We start from the raw sequence: 15822 nt of genomic DNA, 5'->3' as shown, positions 1-15822 counted from the left end.
TAAAAAAAAATCCCAGATTATACTTCCATACTTCAAAAATACTGATTTGTCTTGTCCAACTTTGTGCATTTTCATTTCATATTTTATAACAGCAGCCAGGCATCTTCTTCCGTCAACATTTCGACAGAGCAAAAAAAAAAAAAAAAGACAATGACAGTGATACAGCTTTTATGGACTTCATTTATCTCCTTGACAAATCCGAGCATCCTTGAATGACTGTGCTGCATTTTACATTTATCATTCATCTCACAGACACCAACGTGTAAGCTTACTAATTAATTTACTTTTTGCTAGATAAATAGGTCACATCAGGTCAAACCAGAAAAAATGAAGCCAAATTGTAATGCATCTCAATTTCAACAGCCCAAACGACTCGTTTTCTTCTTTTCCTAATTTGAATCAAGTATCCTTTCATGCGCTCTTGTTTAAACTAACAATTATTTTTAGACGTGCGGTTGAGCCCTCCATGTAGCGTATTCGTCGTGACTGCGACTCTAGCTCGTGCTAATATAATGTCACATTGATCCGTCAGCCAGAGGCCCTTTGGAATCTGGGACACTTTCCCCATCCCAAAGGCATGATTAGTGATTACAATTTGACGCTACATCAGTGCTGCAACTTGTGGCTGCTGCTGGTTCAGCTGGAAAAAAAAAATAAATCAACGCTGAGGGCTCACCGGTCACTCGCGACTGAAACGGCACCATTTATGAGAATGAGCCAAACAACAAGCGGAAATGTCATTCTTTATTTGTATGAGAGTGAAAATGTATTACCCTGCCAACATTGGTGAATTTAAATCATTTCTCCCTTCTGGCTATTCTCTTTGAATGTTTGACGAGATTAAACGTGTGAGGAATTGCTAGTGACACACATCTCTCATGTGGAACGCTAACAATGTATGTGGGTTGTTTACACACACACACACGCGTATACGCTAGCTGACCTCTCATGCATCGTCGCGCTAATTGCGTCTCCGCCCTCAGATGAGCGAGGGGAATCTTTTCCAAGCCAAGAGGTGATGACAGGAACATCAAGAGCGATAGATGTAAAGACACGTGATGACACGTTGATGCCCTTGGGCAATGTCAGCTAATGATCCGTGACATATGAGCCATCTTAGCTATAAATTTGATCGTCTCCGAATCAAAATAGTGCTTGACATGCTGAACAGATGTCAAGTGGTGGCCGGGATGTCAAAGACTGTAAGAAATGTGTTGTTTTTTTTTGTTGTTGTTTTTTTATAGAAAGTGTGTGGTCAATAATGTGTTTCGCAATTTTGTGTTGTGATGCTAAATGCTAGGCTGTTGGTCCTTACGTATTATCGGGAGGACCTTTGATTTTTACTTTTTCTTTTTTTTCACATGGAAAAATCAGGCTTTCATCACCTCAACGTCAACCACAAGTACAACTTTGTGGATCCGAACACCGGGGCTCATACGCAGACAGTGGAACGCCTATGGGGATCGGCAAAGTGGCGAAACAAGAAGCACTGTGGCACTGCACGTCACCATTTGGAGTCGTATTTGGCCGAATTCATGTGGCTGTTTTACTCTTGGTTATCTGGAGTGCACCAAACCGTACACAGTGAATGACTCCCTTAAAAAAAAATAATAATAATAACAATAACTCGAATAGTACGCGCAAGTGAAGTGCAGTTTTCCCTCAAGGTTGACTCTTGACAAAAGTTAGGAAAAATATTGTGGCGCATTGTGATTGTGTTAAGACGACAGAACTGAAAACAGCTGTGACCTCTTTTACTACCGTAAATATATAAATGAATAAAATCTGTACTAGATTGAATCTCTTATGACCTTATTTAACTTTTAAAGGCCAAACTGTCCTTGTTAAGAAAATAATTCAAAACATCCACAACAAAAGCTCACAGTTCTTTGTGAAATTTCAGGTCACAGAATTTTTGAAGTCATCACAAAACGTTGACTTTTAATCATCGACTGCGGTACCGTTCATATTAGCATTTCAAAATGCTTTCAATATCTGTCTTCATCTTTAATCTGCTGAACGTTTCCGCTCATCTAATTTATTTTGTCACCGTGGCGACTAAAAATCAATCCATTGTGCCTCTACCATTGCTTAACATGTTTAAAAGCATTTTACTTTTTTATTCAAGTTGCTACGCCTACCATAAAGTCTCAAGGGACGGGAAGCTACACTTGGAAAAACGTTGACGTAACAAATAGACGGACATAATTCTACTATTTCAGTTAAAACAACAACAAAAAAGGGAAATTTTTCAATCACCCCATTCAATTGAATATCATACAATAGTGGAGGTGTACCTAATGGAGTGCTCAGATTTAATTATTATTATTGTTTTTTTTTTAAACAACTACACAGAATTTTGTTGACAATTGAATCAAGCACTTTATGTGCTTCAAGAAAATCACATAAAATCCTTAATTAAATGTGGTGACCAAAAAAAAAAAAATTTTTTTTCCTGCTTTGTTTCGAAGGAAGATATTGGTGGATCATGAATCACAAGCTCACAAAAGGTTGTCCTCCCTTTCCATCCCTCCCTTCCTCCCACGGGAGACACACTTTGAAAAGCAAATGCATTTGCAGGGATATAAAGACATAGCTCAAGGTGCAACAGCACAGCACTCCCACAAGCGTAAAAAATAGTTTATTAAATGTGTGGATGTGAGTACGATGACATTCAAGGAAAAAAAAAAAGAGCATAATGTGTTTTACAGAATTGTATCAATGTTTACGAAGTCATGTTTCACTGTTTTGCTCATTCATAACTGTGAACATTTGATTTATTTCATTTCCATCCTATTAATGTTGTTTTGTTTCCCAATTAATTTCTTCTGTCTCTCTCAATTTTTTTAATTATGCTCATAAAGTCGGATGCTATTTTCTATACATGATAGCAACAAGTGCTTTGCTTCACAGTGGAAAACATAATTTATTAGAATAGTCATCATCATGTTGATTTTAATTGCATGCAAATAAACAAACAAAATAAAAGGTCAACCATTTCAGTGTACGCTGTCCAAATACGTGGAGCCCTCGGGAATATTTATTAATGCGACATGTTTGTAAAATGATGCCTTGGAAAAAACGAATTTATTCCAATATCAAACATTCACCAATAAATGAAGGTGGTGATAATTTGTGCTACATCTCATTAAAAGTTTTACACTAGCTTACTGTGAATAATTAAGACCTGATTTCGAAAGGTTTTCCATTTCCTGTAGTTTCCCTTTCTCGTGTTTAATAATAGACTTGCAGCACTATTGAAGGAAATATATTAACGCTTAGATTTTTGGAAGTAAAACTATTGATACAATGTAGATCGAGTTTATTCAGTCCCTCTCTAATAAAAGCAGTGAGTATTGACAGGTCTTCAACACACCCACCCGAAATCAATAGTGGTATCTTTCAAGCCTTTAAAGCCCTTGTCAAAGGATTTAGTGGGTAATGAGGGTGCTCGCTCCTGACGGCTTCCCCCGCGCGTTGGCTCGAGGTGTAATAAATTGCGAGAGCCGACCGAGCGAGAGGCCAAGCTATTTAGCCCGGGTGCGCGGCAACGGCCGGCCGCAGCCCAAACAGCTGAGGCTCCAGTAATGAGCCTGACAGGCGCGCTGTTTCCACTCATTGACACTCAAGGTGGAGCGCCTCGACTCCATCTTGACGGAGTCTCTTCTGGCCTGAGTGATGACTCACCACTGCAATGACGGAGAAACAATAATACAGGGGTGTCAAACATGGGCCGCATCTTAGTCATAGTTGGGCTCAAAGGACCATTAAAATTGTCAACTCAAATAAATGTATGAATGTCTCATCGTGTATATATAGTATAGGCGACACAACAAACTGATGAATAACTAGTTTTCAAAACAGAGACTAATAAAAACTGTTCAAATATTTAAAAAATGAAATATTGAAGTCCAAATCAAATATTTAAAAATAAAAATAATTCCAAACAATTAATGGTCATAAAAATTGCTTACAATATCTCTATTTTTTAAATGTGAAAACAATTTAAAATTTTTGAATTGACTCGTGAATTCGATGCACAACTCGTCTTTGCGGGCCACCTAAAATGATGTGGCGGGCTGTATCTGGCCTTGAATTTGTCACCAGTGCAGTAATAGTTTTAAAAAAGCATGAGACTAACAATAATTCAATTCATTATCTACAAGTTGTGATATTTCAGGCCAGCAGTGAGGACAACATTAAATTTCATCTCTGAGTGCAGGCTCATCCTTCTTTAATGCGTTCTATTCCAAGACGGGCTTGTGGGGTGAATGCCTCTCTGACGACCTTCCTTCGCAGCTAAATTCTTCCGCAAAAACCCTCCATGGAATTGCAACATAGCTCGCAGCAGTCGTTAGGAAATTCACATTGGGTCTGATGCAACTTAAGCTGTCGTCGACAAAAACAGTCACTTTGATTTTTATGAGAGTGCGCAGAGTAATTGTTGTTTCTATGCAGGTTTGTGAATTTGAGATTTAGTATGAGGAAGTGAAAACATTCATTTGGAAAGGAATCAAGAAAGAATTTAAACTGATCACTTTTTGTAATAAACTGTGCTTTGTAATATTCAAGCACAAAAACTGTTAGCAAAATGGCCGCCACCATTTCCTTAAGACGTGACTGAGTAGATGTTCAATCTGTCAGTCATGATGTCCAAGAAATTGTTATATTGCTGCATTACTATTCTTTTAGAGTGAAAGTAACGTTATTTTCGAAAAGTTATGCCCCCAATAAACGTAGCAGCTGTGGCTGACATCCGCGTCTTTACAGTGCTAATGCTAACTGAGTATTGCTACCGTTGCTGTTTCGTTGAACACTACCCATTTTCATTTCACAACCAATTATGAATAAGCATGTTTTCGAATTGCACTCCAGCTTGTTCGGGATGGGCTTTAATCAGAGAATAAAGGCTTGAGTGGGGATTTGGGAAGTGAAGCTATATTCATATCGTGCTAGCACTTCTAACACCACCAACTCCCCCATGGTGGCCTATATTAACTGTGCAGGTAATGTTGTAATGAACATTTTACCATTCTTAACAGTCATACAATTATAAAAAGACGTTAAGCACGGAAAACGACCTTGAAGTTTCCACTTGAGATTTTCTGGTAATTTGATTTCCAAGAGGCTTCCTCCCCCCCGTCCCCTTTGTCAAAACAAAAGTGATTTCTCAGTGGAGAATAGAGACGGTTTGACTTTGATTTTATGTGGAACTATGCATGAAACGGATAATATTTAGGTGATGCAATGAAGTTTTTTTAGCAGATATTTGGTCGTATTGGTCAGAATCTTCAGGGTGCGTTTGGAGGTGCTTGTGACTTTTTTCCGTGTGTGTAAATAAGACCTGAAATGTAAGCCTCTTGTTCATAGGCCCAATTGCTAGGTCATTGATATCGATCAAGTGCACCATTAATGACATTGGACCCAACGTATTACCACTATTTGGTCCAAATACACAGACGAGTGCACTAATCACCACTTAAAGGGAGTCTGTGTTCGTTGGAGCGTTTCCGCATCCTTGCTAATTAAATGACTCACAGAGATGACATTTTATTGACGTTATGTAATTAATATAAATGTAATTTAACAAGTAGGTCTTTATGTGAAATACACAAGAAGGATTTGCTAGATTACATGAATTGGAACATAAATAATTTCAACATAGGGCCAAAAATACGAAATAAACAAGAACGGTGTTAATGGCAAACAATGATAATTGAGAAGTGAGTTAAGAGGATTGCTTGATATTGTTGCCATTAAAATTGATTCAATGGAAAATGGAGGCCTGGAACGTGGTCCTGAAAGATCTTGTTTGCTGGACAGAAACCCAGTGACCTACAGCATGTTCATGTTTCATGATCAGTCTACTTTACGGTCCGTTTGCTGCCCGCACAGAACGGCTCGGTGTCAAATGGGTCTAATACAAGCATGTGTCCTCAACCATCAATCTTAGTTTCCCCCCCAGCCCTTGAACCTCCTGGATCAGAGGCTGTCCGCAATGAATTCAGATACACTAAATCCCTGACCAATAAAACGCCTCGGCTCGGCGGTAACATCAAAACAAGCGGCGTCCTTCCGTGCTCGGCCAGCTGTTAGATTTGGCCAAGATTATTGGGAAGAAATGAGTGTACAATAGATGCCAGGATGGGTGATTCACTGCTTAATCCCACCCCTTCCTTCCCTTTGCCTTCTCGGGAAATTCTGCTTGCATCTGCATTGCAGTAAGTGCGAGCAAACGCTAAAATTTACACGGTGTCGTGCCAGGTGTGAATATTTAAACATGTGCAATTCGTAGTGTGAAAATCTAAAACGCTTCTTAGTTGCTCAGTGACGCATCTGTGGCTTTTAATTGGCTCGAGATGGGAAATTCAATTAAAAAAGTCAGATTTCACACTCACGTGAGATTAATTCCCAAAGCTGCAATTGATATCTGAATATCTAATGACGGTTATTGTCTCTCATTCAGATGATAAATGCTATTAGCAATGAAAACACTTTGGTGGTGCTTCATATATTCATATCAACTTTGCAAAGACGTACTAACAAACCTCAGGTGTGCGTTTTAACTCATTCACTGCCAGCCCAGTTCAAATCGGTCTTTGACGTCTATAGTCGTCAATGGCAGTGAATGAGTTAAAAAAGTGCAGCGTCCATTGTTCAACATTAGGGAATAATTGTAGAGCGAGTGGCTGACAAGTGATACACGCACGGCGTAGCGGCCCAGGCAAACCTCTCAGATTATGTTTTTTAATCACATCTGCACACTAGCGGGCCATTAAGTGGTGGATCGCATTGCAGTATGCGAGCGATGCATTCGGGCTGGTGGAATATTCCATCAGGAAATCGTCCCTCCCCGTGCTACCTAGTTTACCAGAACAGCTTGAGAGTAGATGACCTGCCAGATGTTTGTAATCTCACACCGAGAAGCTTGTGACTCAGATAAAGGGAACATAGGAGGGGATTATAAAATGCTGACAGTTTCCGCTATAATCGCCGATAGATGGCAATTGTCCTCTTTTACCCCCCACCGCCGGCTACTCGGACGTTACGTAAGACTCAGCACGGGTCACTTGCGCAAATGGAACATCCATTTCAATTAGTTCCAGACATTTCTCAATGACTAACTTGGACTGAGCGTGGATACTTTGGAAATCATTCTAACCATGTCCAGATTGGTGATTAAAATGAGGTCGTTGTTTCCATCCAGCGGAAATAAAACCACCCTCTCATACTCCCTTTCATTCACATCATTATGACAAGCAATGACATTATGTAAACCTGAGGAAAAAATGATTTTGTAATTTATTCATAGCATAGCGTTTTCTAAATCAAGAGACTCCATCTATTAATATTTTTTACTTTAATGTGACTCTAAAGCCATGAAATGTTACGGGGCGAACAGAAGCTCCATATTTCTTCGCTACTTAGTACTGGAACATATTCTCCTCCATTAGAGAGCAAAAATTGGACCCATAGAAGTGTAAAGAATTGGACATCAGCCCCCCTAAGACCTGGAAGAACATCTACAAATGTTGGCTTGCCAAGCACAGATCGTTAAGAGTATGTTGTGCTTTTGAAGATGATTTTGTCGTTCTGTGGCGAGTACAGTCCACAGTTCAGTCCAATTTATTTTGCATCGTGGTCCCACTTTAGTATTAGGACTTTTTTTTTTAGGGTTAAGGAGTTGGTTTTAGTGTTTGGGATTATGGTTAGTGAGATGGAATGTTTTGAACTCAATTTAAGAGAGCTATGGAAGCCCTCTGATCAGTAAAACAAAAGTAGCGTTATTGGAAAGTCTTGGAATCGACTTGCCGGGAACATCTGGAATCACAGGTGGTTTTGGCTCGGATGAGTTTGATCCCCGCAATACCCAAGTAGACTGAGAGGGACCGATGATGAAGCAGGTGGGTGGAATCGTCACACATTCTGACAGTGAAGATGAGAAGCAATGGCGTGACATTTAATGGACCACAGACTGATAGACCCACCGAGCGTAGGCACTCGGATAATTGCTTCGATGAAAACGATGGCAGAATTGCGGATGGGAAATATTTTGACAGCATGGAGGCACTCAGGAGGCATAGCATCAACAGGATATGGCAGGAATTCCCACAAAGGTCTTGCTAATTCACCTTTCCATAAAACCCATTTGACGCGACTTGACAAATAGAAAGTGCATCTTTGTTTGGCTTTCAAGAGGCATTTTATTGGTTTCTCACCTACTCTACACAGTGAGAAAGCTATTGGGACACTTGGAGATAACACTAACAGGACGGAACAAAGAAACTTGGTCTTCATTTTCCATCATCCTGGGGAAATGTGATCCGTAGGCTGTTTCTGGTCTTGGATCTGAGAGAGCCGGTCTTGCAATTTCTGTTGTCGGACCTCCTTAAGGTACAATAGAGGTATGGTTATGTTCTCTCGCATCAAAATCATCCTTGGCTTTATGGACCTAACATACCGAGACAGAAAAGAGTTCTCGCAAAGTATGCAATTGGTCAAATGTCTTGGTCAGAGGTGGAAAACCAGAAAGTAAAAAATCTATCTATCATCTTGAGCAAGAACAAAAATTTGTTGGGAATTAAGGCCTGATTTGTGAATTTACTTCAAGAAGTCTTAAGACGAGTTTCTTCGATAACAAGCCGGTCAATAGTATTTTACACAAGCGATGCATAACGCTAATCAAAACATTAGCGAATGATCTCGTCAAATAAATGTTCGTAATAATAAATGTATCCTCCAGATGTTGCGTCAGAGGATTATCGACTCAGACTAGCATTTTTTTTTTTTTTTTTCCATCCAATAGTACTGATGCCTGTGAGTCATGCTCTCTGATAGTAGACATTGGGTTTGGAGAAGATTACCAGACCCTGCACGCCTTGTTGGTCTTTTGAGTACAATCAAACATTAGCGATGATCATTGCGTGAGTGAACACGTAAATGCGGTGTGCCTCGTTTTATTAAAGCTCTGGGATTGTGAACACCACAGAGAGCAATTGTAAATGGCTAGCTTTGTTGTTTGTACTAATCAAATCCAATTGGACCATTAGATGAAGTCATTTGCACGATGCTTTCACGAGGTGGACAAGACCAAATCCGATTGGCTATCAGCCTAAGCTGCCCGCGAAAGCTCCGCGGCTTCTGGTTGCCTTTTTCGTCGGCATTCCGTCCTTCAGCGTAGGCCTGGCTGCGAACATATGTACAGCATTAATTTGGATGAATCAGGATTGGGAACAAATTGCCCTTCTGTATCCACAAATCCTACAGGATTGGAAAAATAATGAGTGGCTCTGTCCTCATAAATGGTTCACCAGATTATCCCTTCTGCATCACACCGCTCACCTCACTTCTGCCCTGAATTGCAATCGTATCAAAGCGTGTCAAATTATGTTTCTGCACTGCACAGAACCACTTTGAATTGGCTCAGCTCTCGATTTGGGTCGCTATTCCACTTCCAAGAGCTCTGGGAGGGAAAAGAAGAAACTGTGCGGTATGAGGGTTTGTTTTTCCATTTCTACAAGGGTAATTGAAACAGTTTTGGGAAATGACACACACAAAAAAAAAGACGTCTTACCGCAGTTGTGGCCGACTGGATTGCACTGCACAGCTGCTTCTCCAAAAACATTCTGTTCAAATATTTAGCTAGGGGATTTGGCATCTCCTCCCTATGTTGCTTAATGCAACTCTGACAGTTCAGAACATTCCAGAGACGTTCTCCAAGCCCTTTAAAACAATAAGAGGTCATTGATTATTCATTGTCTTCATCGTCAGTCGAGGAACCTGGTTGTAGTTTTCAGTTTTAGCTTTTGACTTATAATTTTGAAATCTTTTTAAAATTGAGAAATTTCAGGGTAAGCACCACTGAAATTATTCTGGGGACCCGCGAATGACATTTTCTTGGGGGGGAGGGGGGGAGTAGGTGAGTAATACAGAGGGATGCTGAAGTAGGCAGAAAGAAAGGCAAACGTTGAAGTATGGTTCTCTCGTCTATCGCAAAACTTTCTCATAAGCCTTTGCCTTAAGGTTTGAGCTGAAATATTTGAGTCACATTCACTGAAGCTTCCGGAGAAAATGCCTTGTGATCAAAGGTTGATGTTTTCCGGGGAAGACACGGAATGTCTGCGAGAATTTGTATTAGGCGTTGAAGGTCGGTCATTTTAGCGACATGTCGAAAAAGGCGTGGAATGTGTGTTTTGTGCTTATAAGCTCTTCTTATCCGTTAAATATCTTTCACACATTTGCATGAACTGGAAATGTTCACCTTGTGAACTTTCTTGTGAACTTTGAACCTGGTCTAAGTGTTGGCAACCAAATATGACGGCAACATATAACTCAAATCCAAACATTCTGATCAAATTGATTATTTTCTTATTATTTTGGAATATTAGTCTCAGTTTGTTGCGTTAGCTCCGATACAAATGCAAAAGTTTGAATGTGAACGAAAAGTAACGAACACAATGTGCTGCCGATGTGAAGGACGAATCCAATTCCTTGCTCAACGTTCCAAATCTTATTCCTGCTTGGCCAACTGCTTTTTCAGTCCAAGTGTCTGTGAGAACGTTTCAATTTCACAGACCTCGTGATTGCGCATATGCTTTGTAGAAATATTTTCTTCAAGGCGGTATGGTATATTAGTTGTGATTTATGCAAGTGGGTCAGGCCAGAAAAAGTGATGCGCTTTGCAATCCTGACAGATTTAATAATTGCATTTTATGTAAAATGTCAGGCCGTACAGCATAGGTCATGTCGGGATAGAACACGGTCAGCTCCACTGTATTAACAAGCAGTGATTTTATTTTATTTTTTTAAACACGTGATAGTGACACCTAATTACTCAGATCCACTCGGGCGGTAACTGCTTACAATCTCGTCAGTGTCCGTCACTTAAGTATAGTTACAATCTATCGAAGGACCCTTGTTGATGTTCCCACTTGAATCGATAATGTCCTCTCAGGTTTACATCAGGATTCTTTCTTTTCCATATTAATCAAGGGCGATGGAACAAGGAGCCAGCCCGTCCAATGGGTTCACTTTTGTGTTTTCAAAATGATGGCCACTGGCCAGCATATATTATTTGTTAAACGCCAGACAGTGCCGCGTACTTATTTATCCATTAGAGGCGAGGTTTTTAAGAGCTTCATTAAGTATGGCGACAGACACGGTGCTGTCTATTAACTGGGAAGAATTAGTAAAGGAATATGCATTGCATACGCAGTTTCTATTTGTGTGTCCTTTTATTATTAGTTGCTATCAATAATTCAGTGCATTTGCTAACAGGATTAATTACCCGGCTTCAGTTTCACTGTTTTTCTATTCAGGTATGTATTTGCGTCATGCCCGGAGGCTATGCAGATGTATTTTTTTTGTTGGTTGTATGATTAATTTCCTTTTGTTTTTTCATTTTGGGTTGAATTTACTTGCAATTTCCACACCATTTGAAATGCAGCATTCATTTTAGTACTTGAATTGGAGCGAGGCCATGTTTGATAAAAGTTATTTGTTATATTATTTTTATATCTGTCTGATCTGCAGTACGCAAGGGATAGAAAGAGTACTCGACTGTATTTTATTATGATGCCTGCGGGGTGACTTCTTCTAAATTCAGGGTCATAATGTCTATTGCATTCAAAAAAATATCACACATAAACAGTTTAACAATTTAACCCAGATGATAAGAGATGTGGTAATGAAGAACTATTTCTAATGAGATGCTAAATTCTATGACGCCGCCTCAGGCAATAGCCGCTAACGGCTTCCAAACACGTTGCATGGAAAAGACGTCGACTCTGTTTAAAATTACACACTATAGCACAAATCATTGATTTGCTTCAGACAGCCAGAGCATCCATCGTTGATATGAATCATTCATCCGCATTATTTTGTCAGTAATACGTACAATTTGAATAAAAAAATGTTAAATATAAATTAAATATCCTTATTAATTGATTAATTTTTCATTTATGTTTTTATTTTTATAATTATATTGAATATTCAAATTAATGAATATTTTTTTATATTTGTGTAATGATATTAAATATTCTTATTAATTGATTAAATATATGTTTTTATTGATATTAAATATTCTTATTAATTGATGATTAGACTCCAAGGCAGCATTTAAGGAAATGTTAAAATGGCAGCATAGAATAATCCTTCAAAAAAGACCACACTGTGAAAATTATCTACGAAATAAGAATTTTTATTCATAATATTTTCATACTTGTCCACAGGTAAAATAAAATGCATATCTATGGTTCCATTGCAAGAAATAAATTGACAGCATTCCTTTGGCAAATGCTACCCATATATCCTTTCTCTCATGAAAATAAAATTTAAAAAAATGGGGGAAGAGAAAACAACATTTTTGAACATAACAAACAACATTACCCAACTGATGCATCACTTTCAATAAATAACGGGAGGGGGGGGTTCCTTAGTTGTCATTAAATGGACCCAACATTCATCGTGTGCTTACTGTGTCAGATCGCTTGCACGTTGTTTTTGTTTTTTATTCCGTCTCTTGGTGCACTCGCTAAGCGGTCGAAGCTTTAAAGTTGGAAACGGCGGGAGGGGGGAGGAAATCTCCAAAATGTAGCTTAGACACACACAGTTCAGTACATAGAGAACAAACAATTTTGGGCACCGATTCATTATATACATCAAATCTGTAATGTTCTGTAAAGGCATCCATTTTGTTAAACGTACTCTAGCTTCACCCTCGTTTCTTTCCTCGCCCTCGCCGGGTGAGTTTATCAACTCACTTTTCCAGTCACTGTCTGTTTTCGATACGCCCTGCATCATCTCTTATCATTGTCGTGAGCTTCCACAATCTCCAGTCCTGCATTTGGAATCATAACTGGAGTTCTAAGACATGGCTAGTGAGATCCAGATGGTGGGAAGGAGGAGAATGTGCAGCACTTGCAAGGTAGCACCCCGGCCTTTGATGCAGTGGCTGTCTGATCTGGGCTTTTTGGAGCACTTCTTTTTCTTTTTACTTGAGGCTGTAGAAGATTCCAGACTGTCTATAAGGTTAGGGTTCATATTTTCTAGGGACTGGTCCAGGGTGTTGGATAAGGTTCCAAGAGGTCCGTCGTTCTGCTTGTTCTGGGTGTCGTTTTTGGTTCTTTCCGGATCCTTGAATTTCGTCTTGGACATGTTCTCCTTTTCCTTCAAGGGGTTGTTGGTAATTTGCCGACTCTTACCGGACAGGATGGAGGATTTGTCGGTATCGCTGAGGCAGCACCGAGGAATCGTGTCCCCTTGAGGGTTTTCGGTGGAAGGGAACTTGCCGGATTGGGCCTTGGAGCTGAAGAGATTGGTCTGGATTTGAGGCGTTTCCACACATCCCTCCAAGTCTTCGCTCTTTAGCCGTTTCAGATCCTTCCCTGCCAAGAATTCCGGAACGTCACACTCCAACTCCGAGCTGGAACCCTTGAAATGTTTGAACCACTCCCACAAGGTCCTGGCCCGACAGTCACAAATCCACTGGTTACCGTTCAAGCGCAAGTACTGGAGGGTGCTAAGCGGCTCCATGGTTTCCCCCGTCAAGACGGTGAGGTTGTTGAAGAACAAAAACAGCGATTTCAGCTTGGCCAGATCGCTGAAAGCCCCGGCTTGGACAAAGATGACACGGTTCTGGTGTAGCAGCAGGCGGTCGAGATTGATCAAACCACGGAACATGTTGTCAGTCACTACTTTGATCTTGTTATTGTGCAGGTAGAGATAGGTAAGGTTGGCGAGGTCCAGAAAAGTGTCGTCATGCAGGGTTAAAATGTTATTATCCTGCAAGTAAAGGTACTGTAGGGAGAACATTCCTCGGAAAACACCCACGGGCAGCTCGGATAGGCCGCACCTGTGCAGGTGAAGCGTGTGCAGCTTGGTTAAGCCTCGGAAGGCCGTCGGGCTGATTGTGCGAAGGTTACCGTTGTCCCCGATGTCCAGTTCCTCCAGTTTCTCCAAGCCGTAGAAGGCGCCGGCCTCTATGTGGCTGATGTTGTTCGAGTAGAGCCACAGGACGGTAAGATTTTGACAAGAGCTGAAGCTTGTGGATCTCACAACCGTCAGCTTGTTGCTCTGGAGGAAGATTCGTTGGCTCCGCACCGGAATCTCAGTAGGGATGGAAAAGAGTCCTTGTTGCTGGCACGCGACGGTGGGCCGGGGTTCACTGTAGCATACGCACTTGGCCGGGCAGCTAGCACTTTGACGCGCAAAGTTCAGCCACATGAACAGAACCAGTAGCCGCCCCCCTGAAAAGACAAAACACAACAAGCTTATTAGCAAAATGCTGGAGGTATTTTTTATGGTAGAAAGACATTTGAAAAAACATTGTTCGATTGACGACAAAGTATAAACCGCTTTTTTTTTTTTTGCTCTTATACTGTCGGAATCTTCATAACATTTGAATCAAGCTCCCTGCTAACCTATAAGTAACACAAATGATACGTCAAAGTGGATTCATTTACAACCGTGGCCTGTTATTATGTGAAAGATGCCTATTCTAATATGGTCGACATAAATAACCGTCTTTCCCAGGGAGATAAGCTTTCATAGCCAGCAAAGAGATCGATGCTTGGGGTCCAAATGAAAAGAATGGTCGACGTTTTGCTGGTTGCCTTTAGAAGCGCGGAACTGCCGATGTGTAGTAAGATTTTTTTGCTATGTTGTTCAAACATACTGCAAAGTCCTTCGAACGTTTTTGAAGATACTGGTAAAAAATGAGCTAAAAGCTCAAATAAACATTGTATATTTTAAATGAAATATAAAATATTTAATATATATTACCACCAATCACCAAATATTATAAAATATGATGTATAATAAAAGTGCTTTGTTTTGCGCAATTTAGTCTGTTTTACCAAATACGGTTGAACGACTCGATAGTACGTTGAAACGAAATAGCCCGGTCAAAAATGTTTACGGCACATTGACAGCTTCAGGCTTCCGTAGTTCCCAAATCAAATTGTAGCTCCAACCCTTGGTGGCCAAGAGATGTCTCACATTGCCGTTGAGCACAGCGTGGCCTCAAGGCATTTATGTTCATATTCTGCATTTGTAGGAATTAATTATGCTTGGGCGCCATTAGCTGACCTTGCTGCATAGAAAAACGCACAGTATGAGTTGAATGTAAAACCACGTGGATTTCGAATTTGGATTTCCATGTGTGGCTGGAGCTGACATGTTCTACCATCCGCTGCCATTCATGCGTTTGAACACCAGGCTTGCAAGCCGTGACAGGTGCCGAGACTTGACGACAAAAAAAGTCTTACTCGGCCTTCCGTCCGTCTCTTCTCATTTCCCTTCAACGTATAGCGGCGGGTGCAGCTCATTTGTGAACTTGTTAAAGCGAGCTCCGGTGTGGCCCGACAGAGGGCCCTCCTTTGCAATTTCCCTCCAATCGCCTGGCTCGGCCGTCAGCCCGCCACCGTAAAGCTGTCAAGACTTTACATTCTTTCTGCATCGTAGCACTTTTTCTCCCAGCGGTGCCTAACAATAGCAATATTTCACCGCACAGCACGCTCCGTGTAGCTCCTCTACCGTGTCCTTTTTTTTTTTTTTTTTTGCAACGCCTTCTCTGCTGTCTATTCATTAACAGGCTATTTCCACCCACGCGTCGCATGTCAAAGTCAGCTTTCCTCTGCTCTAGGCGTATTATGCCCTGTCTTTGTCAGCATCTGTTTAGATGACAGCGTTAGGCACACAATGTCGTCAACTCCATCACAATTATGCCAGCGCAGTCACTTCAATGTCTCAGGCTATCAAAATATTCTGTATACCAATATTATGGTATGTCATTATGAAAACAAGGAAGCAAAACCGCCCATG

At 40.6% G+C, this 15822-nt stretch overlaps 1 protein-coding gene across 1 annotated transcript; it reads right to left on the bottom strand.

Annotated features, from left to right (window-relative positions):
- Nucleotides 1-12864: 12864 nt before the first annotated feature.
- Nucleotides 12865-15197, bottom strand: rtn4r (reticulon 4 receptor). The gene is made up of 2 exons (XM_085908974.1): nt 15185-15197; nt 12865-14246 (listed from the first exon to the last, which is right to left on the bottom strand). The coding sequence occupies exons 1-2, from the start codon at nt 15195-15197 to the stop codon at nt 12865-12867; spliced, it is 1395 nt and encodes a 464-aa protein (XP_085765100.1).
- Between the last annotated feature and the right edge of the window lie 625 nt (nt 15198-15822).

The sequence above is a fragment of the Syngnathus leptorhynchus genome, chromosome 4, assembly GCF_054491065.1.
Source record: "Syngnathus leptorhynchus isolate UIUO chromosome 4, UIUO_Slep, whole genome shotgun sequence".
NCBI classification, from domain to species: Eukaryota; Metazoa; Chordata; class Actinopteri; order Syngnathiformes; family Syngnathidae; genus Syngnathus; species Syngnathus leptorhynchus.
This window is presented reverse-complemented; position numbering and strand designations above follow the sequence as displayed.